This window comes from Phalacrocorax carbo, chromosome 2, assembly GCF_963921805.1.
Source record: "Phalacrocorax carbo chromosome 2, bPhaCar2.1, whole genome shotgun sequence".
Taxonomy (NCBI): Eukaryota; Metazoa; Chordata; class Aves; order Suliformes; family Phalacrocoracidae; genus Phalacrocorax; species Phalacrocorax carbo.
The window spans coordinates 138,073,194-138,090,807 of record NC_087514.1 but is presented as its reverse complement, the minus strand read 5'-3'; the positions used below and the strand labels follow the sequence as shown (position 1 = coordinate 138,090,807).

General features: G+C 35.7%; 1 protein-coding gene across 6 annotated transcripts in view; it reads left to right on the top strand.

Moving 5' to 3' along the window:
* Nucleotides 1-17,614, top strand: part of PHF14 (PHD finger protein 14) — a 166,491-nt gene that overhangs the window by 12,920 nt on the left and 135,957 nt on the right. For all 6 annotated transcript variants that reach the window (XM_064444533.1, XM_064444531.1, XM_064444532.1 and 3 more), the window contains exons 4-5: nt 3,137-3,281; nt 11,279-11,438. In XM_064444533.1, coding sequence (XP_064300603.1) covers nt 3,137-3,281; nt 11,279-11,438 — 305 coding nt within the window. The remainder of the gene's footprint in view (nt 1-3,136; nt 3,282-11,278; nt 11,439-17,614) is intronic.

The following is a 17,614-nucleotide window of genomic DNA, read 5'->3' as shown; positions in this document are numbered from 1 at the left end:
AGAAAACCAGATGTCTGCATGCATAATTAATTTATGAAAGAATGTTCAGGTAATTAACTCTGAACATGTACGAGAGTCCTTAATATGCATTCTTCCTTTCCTTTACTTACTTTTTGGGAGTGGATGTTGGGGTGGGTGTTAGGGGTGGGTTGTTTGGTTTTTGTTTCTGGTGATTCTTATTTATTTTACTACATTTTACAAAACTATTTTGAGGCCTGGATATACAGTATTTTAACCTGTGCTGTAATGAAATACTATGTGCTTTTCTATTGTATTAAGCACAGAAGACAAACTTAGCTTTCTTTTCTAGGGTCAAGCATCATTAGTAGTTAAATGGTGCTTTTCTGTTTTTATAATTGCTACCACTCTATGGGATTCTTCTCAATGAGGTGGCTATTTTATTTTTAATATTTTTTGTTCCTTTAAAGTTAGAAGTGTATAGGTAAATAGTTTGAAATGCTCACTTTCTTCACGAATACCACAGAAATGGGAATTATGTTGTGATTCAGCTGAAATCCTTTCTCTCACTTGGGTAGGGAACAGGACTCGTTCTGGAGTTGGCAGCAGTTACCATCTCTATGTAAAAGTTCCCATGCTTTAGACAAGTAGGGTCAGGGATGGGGTCTTTCAGGAGTTTACATGGACTAAGCAGGGGAGAGCAGCACACGTTCCAGATCACTCCCTCTCCATGTCTGCATAGAAAATAAGCCATTCTGCTGCTCAATTTGACCTTTTGGATGTCTTCACATCAGGTGAACCGTAATGGATGGGGATCTTAACATTAGATCCAAATTTTATGCCCTTCCATCAATGTTTCTTTTTTTTTTTTCACCCATGTTTGCATATGTTCTCAATGCCTGAGCAGCTGTTGTTATTCTAGTGTTTTTACAGTGCAATTCTGTTCCTTTAATTTAAAGTTATAGGTTTTTTTTATTTGTTTGTGGGGTGTGTGGGGGTTTTTTTGTTTTGTTTCTAATTACCAGACCGTGGGCTTCTGTAACAGTAGAGATGTCAGATTTCTTTTAAACTTGTGTTAGCGAAGCCACATAACATTTTTAAGTTGAAGGTACTGTCAGAAATAGCAGTAATAAAAAAATACAGTAGATTTCTGTACAGTTGCAAGATGCATCTGAGAAGCCTGTGCCATTGCACAATTAATTTGCCAAAGTTAGGGAGTATCTACTGCCATTTTCCTACCTGTAATGTGAATGGTAAGCTAAATGTGGGTATTCTGAGTAATGATGGGCCACAGGCTTTTTTTAAAAATAAGTACCAATTTCTTGCTTTCCTCAAAATGCTTTGCAACTTTGTCCTACAAGGATGTTGGAAGAAACGCTCCACAAGTCTGAACTCTGTAGGGAAGAATCTTATGGTTTTCACAATTAGCGGCCTTCCTGTAAGCAAGCATGACTGTGTGAATGGTTGTATAATCTTTCATTTTTACCTCTAGATGAGTTTTTTTTCTTTTTTATAGGTTATGTTTCCTTATGTGGTTTAGAGAAAATAGATGGGAGATCCAGAAGCTTTTCCTAACTGCTGTGGAAGAATGTGTTTGATCTTTTCTAGGTTAAAAACATTATGACAAGCCACCTTTATTACTTGAGGTGAAATATTTGAGCCCAGCTTTGGGTGGTAAGATGATTTCACCCCTTTATGTTGCTTTAAGCAACAGCAACTCAGCATCAAGCAAAGATTCCCCCCCCCCGCCCCTTGCCCCCAAATATCTGTCCAGCTAAAACTAAGGGACAAAGAAACTTTATTAATGATGCATTGAAAATTTTGTGTGGAGACTTACTGTGTCAGACTGAGAGGCTATAATGAAATAATTGGATAGATTAGTGTGAGAGTTTAATTTAAGATCCTTAAGGAAGAATGCTACTTCAGGTAGCATTCATGACACTTTTTATCTGCTTAAGCTGCACAGGCACAGGATTGATGCTATGTTTATGTCATAAATTGGGGGGGGGCTGGAATGAGAAAAAGAGGCTTGAGAGGGCATCTTCCACAACACCCGGCCCCCCCTCCTCGCCCCCGGTAGGATACCACAGCAGTTTTGGAATTGTTTCAGATCTCTGGTGTTTTGAATGGATGCCATTTAGGCTTGAACCTAAAGTTCTGTAGCATAGCCTCTGCTATGAAGCTATTACTATTTCTTTATCCTGCAATGATTATTTTTTACTAGTGTGCCTAACTTCACACTTCCTTTTATGCCTTCATATCACCAATGAAGGTAGTTCAAACTCAATATTTGCTTTTAGTATAAAAGTAAAAGAAAATGGATGGGAGCCATGAAACTTTGCAGAAGACAGTGGCTGTACCTCACAATGAAATAAGCCTAGATGGTGTTTATGAACAAAATTACATACAGCTCTATTTGGTTTGTGAAATACTTCTCTATGTTTCCTTAGAGAGATTCCCTATTAGAAGCCACATTCTTTTTAAGTGGTGTAGTTCACATTGAAGGTTGCAAAACAGAACAATGTACTTATACAGGAATAAGGATTTGCAGAACATGATCAGAAGAAAATAAGTTGTTCTAGCTTTAATAAATCATTTGGTTTTGCATAGAGACATACATTTGCATTACAACAAAATGCAACTGAGTTGATAATTTGTTATATTTTATGTAAGTGAAGACTTGGCAGGCTTGTGTTATTTATTTTCAGATTTTTCAGATCCATGTGACCTTTTTTTTGGGAAGGTGCAAATTTTGACAAAATGAAGCAACTTTTCTGAATATTGGGATAATTGAAGGTCACCTTTGGCCTTGGTGCATTTTTATTTGCTTTTAAATAATTTCTTAGGTGTGTGTATTTGTTCCTTTTTGTAGAACATAAATGATTTAAAGACAAATATGTTTCTGTCTGAGGAAATAAGACCTTACTCTGGCCTTTGGATCTTAACAGACCTATAGGTATATTGAGATCAGATTGTATCCATCCTTTCTTCCAGCTGTTATATTTGTGGATGAAGTATTTAAAGGTTTTGAGAACAAAGAAGCTGTAATTCTTGTGAAAATAATATTCCATCTTTTTGTTTGTTGTTCAAAATTGATCAAATAACAGATCTTTTGTTTGTTTTAAATAAAATTGAAGTTCCTGGCATAATCCATGCGTCTTCATTTTTTTAATATTAGGATTCATTGATCCTTGAGAAGTCTCAAAATTGGAGCTCCCAGAAAATGGACCATATTTTGATTTGTTGCGTTTGTCTTGGAGATAACAGTGAAGATGCTGATGAAATAATCCAGTGTGACAACTGTGGAATAACGGTGCATGAAGGTAACACAACCCTTCATTCTCATTGCAGGAGGAAAGCATATGCTTTACTTTTAACAAAATGTTGGCTTGCTTTTTTAAAAAAAAAAAAAAAGGAGCCTTTGAACTCTGGCAGGTAGTTTTTTTGTAATACTACATGGATCCTTTTTAGTGGTGAAACATCCATCTCTTACTTCAGTGAAGCAACTAAAAACTATATAAAACTGTGGGACAGGACACAGTCTACAGGTACCTATACAATGAATCATGGTGTGCAAATACTGGAGCTATAGATTGTATTTTCAGGGCGTAAGGATATTAGACATATTTTTGTCTTACCTATTTCAGGATATGAATTTGATTGCATAACTGTCATATAAGATCATGAGAATAGGAGTCCTTCTAAAAGGGGAGGGTTTTTCACATTTAGTTTTGCTGTACCAAAAAGGCAGAGACACAGGAAGGAGGAGGAGAAAGGAATTGTCCATGGCATTTCTTTACAAGTGAAAACAGCGAGCCTTGAACTTCCTCATTATTTTCACTGACAATTTGAAACAGGGAAATTTTAAAGTTAAAACATACTCAAATAATTGTTTTTCTGATTGTCTCAAAATCTAGTCTATGTGTGTATTATAAATGCAGGAGGTCTCATTAAAAAAGAAACACTTCCAGAATAATTTTGAGGTGAGCGTGTGGAATTTTAACAGCCTTACATGGAAGGTGAGGCTGTATTTTGTGGTGGTGTTCTTTCTCTTGAGATGGAAGGTCAGGTAGATATAGTGAGGCATACCTATTTTGCTGAAAAACAAAACCTGTTTTTTTCTTCATTAATAAGGTTTCGTGCTTTTTGTTTTTAGCATTTCTCATATCCTGTACCGTTTGGGGGCTTCACTTTTTTTTTTAAGATTTCCCAGGAAAATTAGATGTGCTACTTCAATCCTTGACATTAAAAGAAGGTAGACTTTCATTCTTCAAAAGCATAAAAGGCATTTATTTAATTTATGTAACTCCAATAATTTTAAAATTCTTTGGAGCTGTTTAATATGCCTTTTCAGGTAGGAAGTGCTTTTCTTGATCCCCTGCTCCCCTTTTGTTTTCACACACTGGATTGAAAATTGTTTCAAAACAGTATTTTTCATGCATTGACCTGTAGTTCAGTTCTTTGCTTAATATCACTTAGGAAACTGAGGATGGAATTTCTGTCCTCAGGTTCAGGTGCCTTATGTTAAGTGTCAATGTGTACTCTTAACTCCTGAACTCCTGTTGCAGTCCTTTGAAGAGCTAATCAGTACTGTCAGTGGAGCTTACAGGGCAATTTAGTTGATTTAATTTACAATTGAGCTGAATCACACTCTAGATGTCTTTCAGGGCGTTAGTCAGGTCTTCATTGACTATAACTAGTGTTAGACTCCTAAATTTAGGTGTCTTGGTATGTTTGCAGAATTCCTTCCTCTGTCCGTGAAGTTTTTGGAAAGTAATTTGCAGAATATATTTGATTTGAGATGCGGTAAGCTACTAAAAGTTAGTTTTACAGAATCTTGATAGCTTCCCCCCCCCCAGCACAGCCTAATATAAACTCATGAGAAAAGAAAAATTGAATGAAAGCATCTTTTGATGATAGTCATGAATGACTATTTGAGAATACCCCGAACAATATATACAGTCAATACATCTACCCCCTTAAGCTGTGGAGCTTCCTGAAAATTCTTCTGTAAGATTTGTTTAATGATTGTACAGTTAGTCATGTTAAAGTGCAGAATGATTGTGGTAGAAAAATTATCTTCTGCCTTTAGAGAATAAAAAGATGGCACTTTTTTTTTTTTTATTCCAGAGGAGTGCCTTAAAAATCCCCAAAAGATCACTTCCCCATTTTGTTTAGTTTAGTAAACCTTTGTCCTTGGAAAAGGTAAGATTATACCTGACTCTCCTCCACAGGAAAATAGTTCCATAGTTCAAAAGGCACTTGAATTTTAGTAGTTCAAAATCTGTCTTAAAAGTAATTGCTGCCATTTTTCTTTTTAAAGTGTTATAGGCAAAGATTTCCTGTAGTCCCACTGATATAAAGAGTACAATGTGTACATGTTCCTTTTGTTGTTATTGCAACAAAGTAAAATAGATAATTTGGACGATTTAAATTTGATTTGCTCACTTCTGTGAATCAACTATTACATGAGGTCTTCCGTGGGAAAGGACGGGTGATAACTCTTTTGGGAGCAACTCTGCCAGCACTCACATGGAACACAGCAACATGGCCAAGAGTTAGAGAGGGATTCTGATTCAGACCTAGTGTTGTGGACCCTTAAACGCTTTTACTTGTCTTACCAACAAGTTTGAGATTGGTATAAATTGAGTTTCCTCTCCAGTGCAGCTGTTAGCTGTGTGATGTTCATATCACCTGCGTGGCCTACATCACGTGTCCAAAAGCTATCTTTGCTTCTCAGACACATGTCCAAAAATCTATAAACTTTGTGGAACAAATAACTGGTTCAAAATGACAGAAACCTGTAACTGCCTCTAAAACTGTGTAAGAAGCCTACATGTAATGCTAATTTAATATTTACTTTTATACTTTGCATTCATCTTTTGTGTCTAAACAGCCTGTATTTAATTAAGAAGTTCATCAGTTAAAGAATTGTTCTCGTTTCACATGTCAACCTATTCTTTTTCTTATTTAAAAAAAAAAAAGAAAAATATTTACATTGCTAAGGAAAAAAAAATATTTCTTGTTGAATTTGTAGTAGTACCGTTTTTCAGAGTTTTTACTTCTATGTGGAGATAATTCTCATTTCTTTTTATAAAATTCTTCTTTAGGCACTAATCTGTCATTTTGGATAAACGCTTTTGTTGTGAGACCTTGTAATAGCAGGACACCCCCAACTGTGGTGTCAGTTTTTTTGACATATTGATTGCAGCGTGTCTGAAGAAAATGTCTGGTGTACATCATAGCATGTACCATAACTGCAGGTAGTACACTTCCCAGCCCTTGCCTTTGGGTTAGTTGCTGTGAATTGAGAGAGAAGTTCTAAATTTTTCCAGCTGTTTCTTTTCCATCCCCTGTCTTTGATTCTTCCTTTACTGTGATGCGTATGGAAGGGAATAAAATTTCTCTTGCTAAAAGCAGTAGTGTAGTCACCATATATATGTTTATGTAGTAAAACGTTTCTGTATTTTAATTTTGCTGCTTACCCTGGTCTGCTGCTTTCTGGTGTAAAAATTCATTTTGTGAAATCATGTACTTTAGTACTCTGCATTTACTAAACAAAAATATTGCTCTGAATTCATGATGCGTGAATTGATTAATGTCTTTATTCTAAAGCGTAGGTCCAATTCAGGATTGAATGTACCATTTAAAATACTGTGATCTCACAGCATTTATTTTTGCAAACCTCCAGTTTCCCTTAAAGGTCATGTTTTTGTGATCTTTATAAGATCATGTTTCAGAGTATATGTAGTTAGTATATGCAGGTTTTCTTTTTGACTGGCAAAAAATTACCCTCCCAGAGACAGGGAGAAACAGATGCAGCCAAGGCAAGAAGTCAGTCTCTCTTCCTGTTTCCCTCAGTGGTATATATTTCAGAACAATTGTTTTAATGGTAGCATTTTAAAGTGTTTGCAATTTCATTTTAATGATAATCACATAAAAAATAATCTATTGGCAGAGTACAATGACTTTAAAAACGGAATAATAAAGTGTGTTTTCTGTATAAAATTACATACATTCAACAGACAACTTGGCTGTAACGTAATAGGTAGGTGCAGTTTGTGGAACAGTAAATGTTGTGAGAGTTTTAACTTTCATGTGTTTACAGTCATAGATTAATATTATACTAAACCAAGGTTATCGTTTAGTGTAAGGTATTCACAGAAGCGGCTGACACGGAGTTGTGGTAAAGTAATCTAAGAATATACAAACATGAGGATTTAATGAGTTTTTAGTTGAAAAGGGGCTCTTGGGTATTCTAAAGATCCAAAATTCAGAATTTTTGTGAACATTAAGGAAAGGCATCTTGAATTTTAAGCAGTGTTTAAAAGTTGTTTTATTTTCTTCAACATATTTTCCAGTCGATGGCTCAGGTGGCTGACTTAATGCAGAATAGGTCACAGGTGCAGTGATAACAACTGAAACAAAACATGCCGTTTACCAGATGTGTATGCTTTTCTCTGTCCTTTCAATCCTTAGGTAGTCACACCATCTACACAACTGTGGTGCTTTTAGAAAGAACCTAAAGATCACATCCTGATGTTGCTTGGGAGATTTACTTGTAGGGAGCCCTTAACATTGCTTTCTGTTCCAACGCTGGCAATTCCCAACTATTCATACCGGAAAGTTGGATTTTTCTTGCTCATCAGCTTAACTGTTTTATACTAGAATGGAAAGATTTATCAAGCAGCAGCTTCGAATCTCCATGTCTATGCATCTTAAAGAGTCATAAAAATCTTTTTAAAATAGCATCACTATCTTAAAGTTACTTGAAACTGGAAAGTGAAAGCTGCTGAAAGTGTGGGCTAGAACTGCAAGTTTATCTTTTTAGTTAGTTTTAATTAATTGTATCTGCTTGCTTGAATGTATTTGATAATCTGTTTATCCACAATTCTAAATTTTGCCAAGGTGTGTATAGCATTCTGTTGTTTAAAAACCTGGTGTTAATCTGATCAAATTAGCTTTTCTGCTGGTGGTTAGTATTGCAACTTGTGATAACAAGTGGAAAAAATAAAGTCAGTATATTGAGGAATTTTGAAAAAAATTTTTTTTTAAATTTTGATACTACAGATGCTTACTGGGTGAGCAACATTCCTCAGCTTTGCCAGGGTTTTCATTATGGTTGCTAGTTAATAACCGGAAAGTAGATTTCAATTTCTTGAAAAACTGTAATCTACTGAAGTTTTTTTTGTTTCACAGTATGTTGGAACAATTTTGACCTGCTGCAGTTAGGCTGCAGAATTAGTAAACCTCTAGTACAATAAATACTCTAATGTGTACGTATAGAAGGGGAGCAACTCACAGAAGAGACTGAGGTATTTCTTGTGGAATAACTACCAGCTGTGGTCAGAGCACTGGTTATGGGAGAATAGTTTAATATCCTTGCTCTGGTTTGGACTGGGCGGAGACTTCACACTCTTTCATATCCCAGGTGAATGCTATAATGATCTTAAGTGTATTTAGGACAATGAAAACCTACTTGGACTGAAATTCAAAGTTTTAGCAAAAATGACATATTTCTACAATAGGGTTTTGTCCTGAAACTGCTTTTGCCTTCATATTTCAACTAAGTGAAATAAAGGGGGTTTTTTGTTCCTTGCACATTTTAAAACCAAACATTACATCTGCTCCTGAACACATCTGGCATCTTGATGTCAAACATCATCATTGTATTATCCGTTGTTCTTTGAATAAGGACAAGTGTATTTCATCATTGTTTATTTTTTGTTCTGAGTTATTTTGCTGGTTTTGAACTTTCATTATTTAAAAATTGAGCTACTAGTAATTTTTTGCTTCACTATGTATTTTTGGCCTGCAAGGAACTTTCATTGCTAGGTTTTTTTAAAGGAATTTAGGTCTCTTCATATACATATTGATTTTTGGTGTCAAAACCAGATGCAAGGTTTGTCACCTTACTTATAGATTGTAACTTTACAGACATTTAATGAATGCAACTGTTCCAGCAGATTCGTATTATCCGTATGGATGTTACATTGACAAAATCTGATCTGTCCTTCGGTTCCTGTTTTCACTTAACAACCCAAAACAAGCAAATGACTCTTTTTAGCAAACATAAGAAAAATTCTTAGTTAAAATACTTGTGTACCCTTAGCAGAAAATACAGCTTAGCGAGCGGTTTCTAATTAATTATGGGACTCAGTATGTCATTTTGTTAAGTATTATTAGATCAAATTTAAACTTCGGCTGTTGGGTCCCAAGACTTGGGTAAAAATTATTGAAGTATTACTGCCTCTATAGTGTTAGGTAATTTTTAGTAAGTACATTTAGGAAGATGTTAATGTGTTAAGAAGTCTGTAGGAATTGTAAAAGGCTTAATTATGCATCAGCTCTATGATATCAGTGGGCTGCGTGTTTGTACGTTAATGTAATAGCTTAAAAGTAGCTTTTCTGCCATGCAGGGAAGATTGTGTTATTAGAACTTAAAAATTACTTTCTGGAGTTCTACTTAAAGCTGGTACCATATTATAAAGAAAATGGAGTTACCTTATGTGTGAGGTATGTGACATCTTATACATCTAATGAAACTTGTCTGTGAATGTACTTCTGCACATTACTTGTCCTTTGATTCTAGAATACTTTTATAATGAAAAGAAACATTCTGGCTTCTTATTTTAATTCTTATTGATGAATCTCAGTATGTAATGGAAGACTACATTTCTTAAACAGTTCCTACAGTGTTATCGCTTATTTCCTTAGTGTAGTTTTAGTCTATTATGCAGAGCTCTGTTTCTGTCACAAGGGGAGTTTTAGAGCACTGTTGCTATTTTATAACAGTTACTGGGTAATGAACCAATGTAACAAATCATGTTGCTACTTAATTGCAGAATTCAATAATTTAACTGTTCTGCAAGCACAGATATTGACTTGATCATTGTTCGTGACAGATAGCCGAATTTAATCTTTTAGTAAAGTCTCTACTGTTTTAAGTGTTGACAATAAAATAATGTTTTTCTCTTATTGAATAACAGATAAATGCTCAAAATGTGGCATATGCAGAAATACAGTGTTGTGGTGATAAGCTTTAAGATTTTCCTTTTTCTCATTTGCAGTACTAATACTACTACTCTTATTTTTGTGCAAAATTTAAATAACATGCTTCCAAATCACTTTAAATATAATGTTTTCTTGAATTTGTGGTGATTAAGCATGCATAGACACTTTAACAATCATAAAGAATGCAGTGGATGTACCAGAGAAGAATGGAGAAACTGAATGATTGAGTTTAGCCGTAATTTAAAACTGGGTAAAAATGAGAAGGGTGATTGATGAAGTGTATAAATATTTTTTTTTTAATCAGTCTGGTGTTTCAAAATTGTCCATTGGTGCTCTGCAAACTATACTTCGGTTTTGAAGTTATAAAAGGTCTTTTAAGCTCAGTCCTATAACACAAAGTATGCAAATAGTGTTTTTTACTGCATGTGTATATTCTCTTTTAGTTGATTTGGATGCTTAATGCAAAGTGGAAAAGTGGAGGGCTGGATGCTACTGGCATAAGCAACCCTTAAAAAAAAAAAAAGCAACCCCCCAAATAATGTTTATTTTCAGATGAGGGAGAAAGAGAAAGATGGGAATATCCGAGAGAAGTCTGTAGATGCTCACAAATCTGCAGTCTAACCCATGATACATGTGGATTCTTCACTTGATGCTAGTATTCAAGGAACCCTATTATAATTTGGTTTAGAGTGTTGATACAGCTGAAAGCAGACTTCACAGGTTGCATGGGAAGATCAGTAGCTCAACATAAGCACTATGCTGCCACACTGGAGAGTAGCGGGGTATGGTATACAGGATCTTACAGGATAATAATGCAGGAATGAAGAACTGTTCTTGTAGATATCTCAGTAAAATAGTGTAATTGATCAGTGTTTTACTGGGATTTTTAAAAACTATCCTTAGCTTATTGTATTTAACTCGAAATATATTTCATTATTTGAAAAAATGCTTTGAGTTTTTCTCAGTTTTTGTTGGTTGCTTTAAGTCTTGTTTTCTTACTTTCCTTAATGGATAGTCTGGAAGAACACCAAGCATTGCTAAAAAAAATAAAGTAAAACAGCCTTTTCCTTCTTGTTTTTCAGTTGCAATCAAAGACAGTTACATAAAACATATCACTTCTTAGAATTAGGGTCTCTCTGGTGCAAAATTTACATTTTGATCTCTGCAAAAATGTTGGAAGCTTTCTTGGGACTTGCAGTATCATTCCTCTGAATGTATGTGTTTGTATGTTTCCTGCTGAAATCATAACTGACCCCTGTATACTTTTAGTTGTCTTATATTGGTCTTCCATTTTTCGTGTGTGTAGGTTGTTATGGTGTTGATGGAGAGAGTGACTCTATCATGAGCTCAGCTTCAGAAAATTCCACGGAACCTTGGTTTTGTGATGCATGCAAATGTGGTGTCACACCTAGTTGTGAATTGTGTCCTAACCAGGATGGAATCTTCAAGGAGACTGATGCAGGAAGGTAAGACTGAAGAGTGATGTTTTGACCTTGATATCATCTTTTATTTAACAGATTGCATTTTGCCTTAGTCGATTCCTATAGGAGTCCGTGTCATAAATTAAACTTTGCTGTTGATGTGTCCTCTCTCTCTTGCCTCACTTTGAGTTGGGTGCTCTTTGGATAGTCAGTCACCTGATTTTTTGTGTGCTGCTAATATTCTTCATGCCAATTTGTTGTGGTTTAGCCCCAGCCAGCAACTCAGCCCCACACAGCTGCTTGCTAGCTCCCCCACCGGCAGTGTGGAGGAGAGAATCAGAAGGGGAGAGTGAGAAAGCTCGTGGGTTGAGATGATAGCAGTTTAATAATTCAGATAAAACAATAACAACAACAACAATAATAATGCAAAGGAAAATAATGAGAGAGAGGCGAAACCTGGGGGAGGGAAGGGGGAATGAACAACTGAAAGCAACAGCACATGCCGCAGCCGCTCACCACCCGCCGACACAACGCTGCCAGTCCCCGAGCCACAACTGCCCCCCTGTGCACAAAAAGAATGAAGAAGTCTGCAGCAAAGGGTGAAGATACCTTCCAGACTTTGTGTCATGCTGGACTGGGAGAAGTATGTGGCTATTGGGGAAATCAAAGCATGTGCTCCATTTCAAGGAAGGAAAAGTAGACTTCATCCTTTCTGTAGTATTCTGCTTTGTGCAAGGTAATGTCACTGCAACCTTGTACAAACTGCTCAAGTTTAGCTATGATGGAAGTGGGAGGACAGCTCTGTGCTTCTTTTCGGGAGAGCTAAGGACTGGGTGTTGCTGATGTCAGGCAATGGAAAAAAGTAAAAAAATTGTCTTGAAGTTGTGCTAAAGGTAGTCAGACCTAGTATATTACAATTATTTTGAATGATGAAAATTAATTATACTCTTCATTTTTGAGAGTATGCTTCACTTAATTTCTGGCCAGAGAATGGTGTTTTAGGGAGGACTTCAGGTCTACTTTGAGAGTAAGCAGATTAATTCTCATGTGATGTCTTCCATTCCTGTCACATTTGGAAAATAAATTAAGATCTAGATATTAGTGGTAACTACTTTGCTGTAATAAAGGAGAGAGCAGGATTACCAGTGATGTCTGAGCTAGTGTTATTATTTATTGGGGGTGCGTTTTTTCTTTTTTGTTTGTTTGTTTTTTAAAACCATAACAGTTAAGCAGTTCTCCCATACCTTTTCCAGTTATGTAAATGGCAGGTAGTATACAAAGCTTTCAGATGATGGGCCTGTCACAGGCTTTTCATTGATCATGTTAACATGGGAAGGCAATAAGTAGTTGTTCAGGCTGTTCAGAAGAGAAGCTTTCCTAATCCTGTCTGAACATACCTGTTTAAGATGTAGGAATATAGAAGTCTGCAGGCATATCTTACTGATGATGATAGATGAACTGGAAGGAATCCGGTTAAATATTCAGTATTAGTACAAATACTTTAAGTACTCTAAATTCAGAAATATCAGGAGGTGTTACTGTAAAACCTTTTGTGTTTTTTAATATTAATTCATAGGCACATTATTTACACTCTAGCTGTATGTTGTAGAACAATATTTTTTGTGCTAGCAAATCATAAAATATAACCATGTTCTTGCGCGACCCACTGGTTTATAGTGGTCTTCATGGTTTTTCCTACTTATTCTGAAGAGTTCCCTGGTTAGACTTGCAAATGCTAGGAAGTGAGTTAAAATGAAGTAAAAAGTTTTTATAATGTGTGCCATAAGCATATCCATATTTCCCCCCCTCCTATTTTTTTTTTTTGCCAGTTCTTTGGTGTTTGCTGGTTCTTTGCTTCGTTTTAGGGTTTGTGGGTTTTTTTGGTTTTTGTTGCTTTCTGATCTTACACAGACTTTACTGTTGCTAATATTGTAACAATCTGGTCCTGCCATCATTAAAAGCTCAGCAGAGCTCAGGATGATGTTTTGGAAAACTTTTCTGACATACTGTGTTGTCTGTCTTCAGAAAAGTAAATACAGGATTAAAATGTCGTAAGTTGATTCAGGTTTTGTGGATTGAATTGTACATGCCCTTGCATTTCTCCCTTGGTTTGTATTTTTTTCCTGATAGCAAAACCAATTTGTGCTGGGAATAAAGAGATAACGAGGGTATTCATAACACTGAACTTTGACCATTGGATGCAGATGCTAGCAATAACCTTTGGAGGCATCTACCTTTCTCCACTAAATATTCATTGAGCTCAGCTTCTCAATTTGTAGCTGAGATGCATTTTAAAGATATACATAGAGCACGTAAAATAAATCTTTTTTTCTTTCATGTCTTCTACATGGTTCTTTTAAAGGGGAGACAATGAAAGTAGAAGAAAATACTGTGCTACTTAAAAAAAAGTTACACAAGCGAGTCAGGATTTGTAGTGAATAATTTTGACCCCATAGAAGCGGTTGTGCTTCTTTTTAAATACTTCTGGGGTTCACATGGTCAGTTTCTGGTCTGTCTTAGGTTCAACAGTGTCTGTGCCTCTTCCTTACAAAGCCGTTACACAATTAAACAAATTGTATGTCTCAGTTCTGTTTCCTATTATAAAAATAATACTGCTATATGGAAGAAATGTCTTGAAAGACTAAAGTAAATTGTCTGACTGTTAGGAAATGTGAGAATCAATATCATGTGGCAAATTTTATTTCAGCCTTTTTATTCCTGTGTTCTGTCAGGCAGTTTAACTGCTATATATGTAATTTCCCATATAACCATAACAGAAACCACAGTCAACATTTTAAAAATTGCTTAAATTCCTTCTTGTAAAATGGTAGTATGCTTTTGTTTAATGTGGAACTGTTTTCTCTGTGACACTGGTTGTGCAGAAGCTAATGCCTGCTTTGGTGATTGTGGGCATTAACGCATCAATTTATTATTGTTACTATTGTGTTTGTACTCACTAGATAATGCGATGTGGCTATTGTAAATAAGTATAAGTTTATTCTCCCAGATGAATAGAGCTTATGTACTATAAAAACCAAATAGTAACTACCATGTGAAAGTTCCTGTGCTCCTTTTCTTTCTGTCATTTATTTAGAAATTCGAATTCTAAGGGTAGGGTCTTGGGGCAGGCAATGTCCATTATGTTTTCATTGTACTCAGTAAACTGCAACCAAATTCAGTTCTTTTCTTGAAATACTAGTAGAGAGAGACTACTGAATAACAGAATAACTCACCATTGCTCTCCATCCACTTACCACCTTTTTAAAAGAAATTCTTCCAGCACAGATGCATTTGAAATTATGCAACGGCAAGACCAAACCTATTCAATTTCTCTTCATAATCAAGTTGGAATAATTTCTCTGTTCCTATGTGAAAGGTGAATCATTAGAATAATGAGGTGCTTAATTTCTGAACAGAAGCCTTTGCACATTAACCTCTCAGTTTCACAAGCATAAATGTGAATTTATGAAATTTTATTTCTCAAAATGCTATTATCCAAGAATACGAATTCTGTCCTTGTTTCGGTATGGAGTTTTCCTTCCCTAATCAACATCTGTCATCATCGCTCCAAGCTAAATGGATGGTAAAGTAACAAGGAAGATTATTCTTCTTTGATTACCCAATTTGTCTTAATTACAAGATTCTAAAGCATGTGCAGCTAAACAAATGAGCAGGAAAATATTCAGAACTGGTATTAAAAGCAGCTGAAATTGCTTCAGCTGTGAACTTGACTGACTTGTGTATGTTTTTTAATAAAGATTCAGGTCTGAGTTCACATATAGGTGGTTAAAGAAATGAGGCAGTTGTGTGCCAATCACACTGAAATGGCAGCTCTAAATCTGTGATACTGTAATACTTGGGTGACATGTACTAAAACATTTTGAGAAGGTCAGTATGAAGCAAGCAGCCAGCTGTTGGGTTTATCATAGATAAACTCCTACAGAGTACGGCAGCATTTAATACATCAGTGGAGCATGAAAAAACTGTGCAAATTAAATTGAGAAGCAGCTGCTTGTAGAAGATGTGTATCTTTATATTGAACTTTGGAGAGTACATTTAGGAGGCTGTATTAAAACCTACTATCAAAAATCTCCAACCAGAACCTTGGATTTTTGTGAAGAATAGTAATTGTGGAGATGTGTAACTTCTGTTTATACATATTTGTTCTATGAAACACATCTTAAATCAATGGAAGGGTGTAGAAAATAAGCCCTACAGAATTCAGATGGTTTTTATTTACAAAGAAGCAGTCCCTTTATCTCAAAGTTACAGGTCTCATTCTATATGTGGTATTTTGCTTTTAAAAAAAGTATTTTGATTCCTTTTGAAAACAAGTAGAGTATGCTCATTTAATAGAGGTATTTATTTTAGTAAATGCATAGTATATATCAAATTACACAGGTATGTGCACACATATGCTTTTTTGTAGAAGAATATTTCATAAAGGTATGGTAGTGATTTAGGCCAAACTATAGCCAGTTGGATACAGCACGGAAGGGCAGAGATGGTACCAGGTGCTCCATTGCCCCCTGCAGGAATATCGTGTGCCTCCATTGCTTTGGTGGGAAGGCAGACAGAAGATGGACTTTTCATATAGCAATGAGAAGAATCCTATTTTTTTGCATATAACATTGTATTAAGTTAGGAGGTTGTGCTGGCATGCTGGAGTGTTTATGCTGTGGTAAAAACAGCGATGAGCTTTACTCCCTGTCTGAGCAGCAAGAAGTTTGGCATAACACTTGAGTATCTCAGCTTGTTCTCTGGCAGCTAGCATGCTGTCATATTTGTACCATGTTATTTAAAGGCAAGGTTGTAACTCATATTTAAACTCGAAATCTTCTTTGAGTCTTCCAGTAGTTACAGTGCTGTGACCAAACCATTTTGTGGATGTGGAGAACCCTAGTAAAATCAGTAAAGACAAAGCAATGCAGTTGTTGGATGTAAATGTGTATTTAGGATATATATTCTTACCATCATTTTAAATTTTCATGTTTTAAAGGCAATTTACCACTTCACATCTCAAACCTGAGTGATTTAACAGTAGGGTAAAAACTTGTTTTCAGATAAACAGATAAAAAGAGTCTTGTCAGATCTGACACCATGGATCACTCAGTCTTGGGACTTATGTTAGATTTACTGAGAAATTTCTTACAGAGTAAAGTCAGTTAATACCTTCTAAGTAGTTTCTTACTGTTACTGGGAGTTTTCTGTTATCTGGTTATTACCATGGACTATTTTGGGGAAAAATGCTAAATAGTCTGTCCACCAATTTTGTACATTGTAAGATCATTGTTTTGTTTTGTAAAGACTTTATATGTATTTTTGAGCTTGCTACTGAACCTTTCATATCTTGCTTTTTTGGAATTTCTGTTTGGATATATGAGTCATTAAGTTTCATGTTAATTATATATAATTCTGAATATGATAAATTCCAGCATTGTAGGTCTAAGGACCACTGATGAGAAACATGCTGATTTGGGAAACATGGGAAATCAGGTTTACATGTAGCTCCTGATTAGTATAACCATCAGCTTGAGTATTTCTCTGATCTGTAGGCAGCCAGTTCATAACAGGTTAATAAAAATGCTGTTTAAGTGCAGCTAAACCTAGGATCTTATTGCTCTGGTCCAACTGAATTTTTTGATCGACACATGAAACAAAGAGGAAGGAGAAGAGAGAGGCTAAACAGTGGTAGAAGATTGGAATAAAAGAGTACAGCAGCACTGTTGCAGATTTAAGTAGGTGGCAACAGGTCTGTGCTGAACCCCTGGTTAGAAAACAGCAGTATGTGGGTAATGAAGGAGCCAAGGGAAGAAGTGTTTCTGGCAGCATCATGAGTCGTCTTGAATACAGGGAGTAGATTCTATGATTCTGTTAGAACAGAAGTTTTAGTCTTCACTAGCCATCCATTTACTGTTAAACATTAATGACTGGGAAGATCATAAAGTCCTGAATTAACATACTTCATAAGGGTTGAACACAGGATATTTCAGCTCAATTATCTCCAAAATCTCTAGTCACATTCCGTGTCATCTGGGAGCTTGTACGCTGAAAGTGGTAGCCACATACCTCTGCAACTCTAAGGCTGTTTTCTTGAATGTTTTAAGATAAGAGAAAGCAGCAGTCGTGACCTTCTGTCTATGACAGTTTCTTCCCATGTAGGGGTAGCAAACAGTTTCTGGAATTTTGATAAAACAGAAAGATTATTCTGGGGAGGTGTA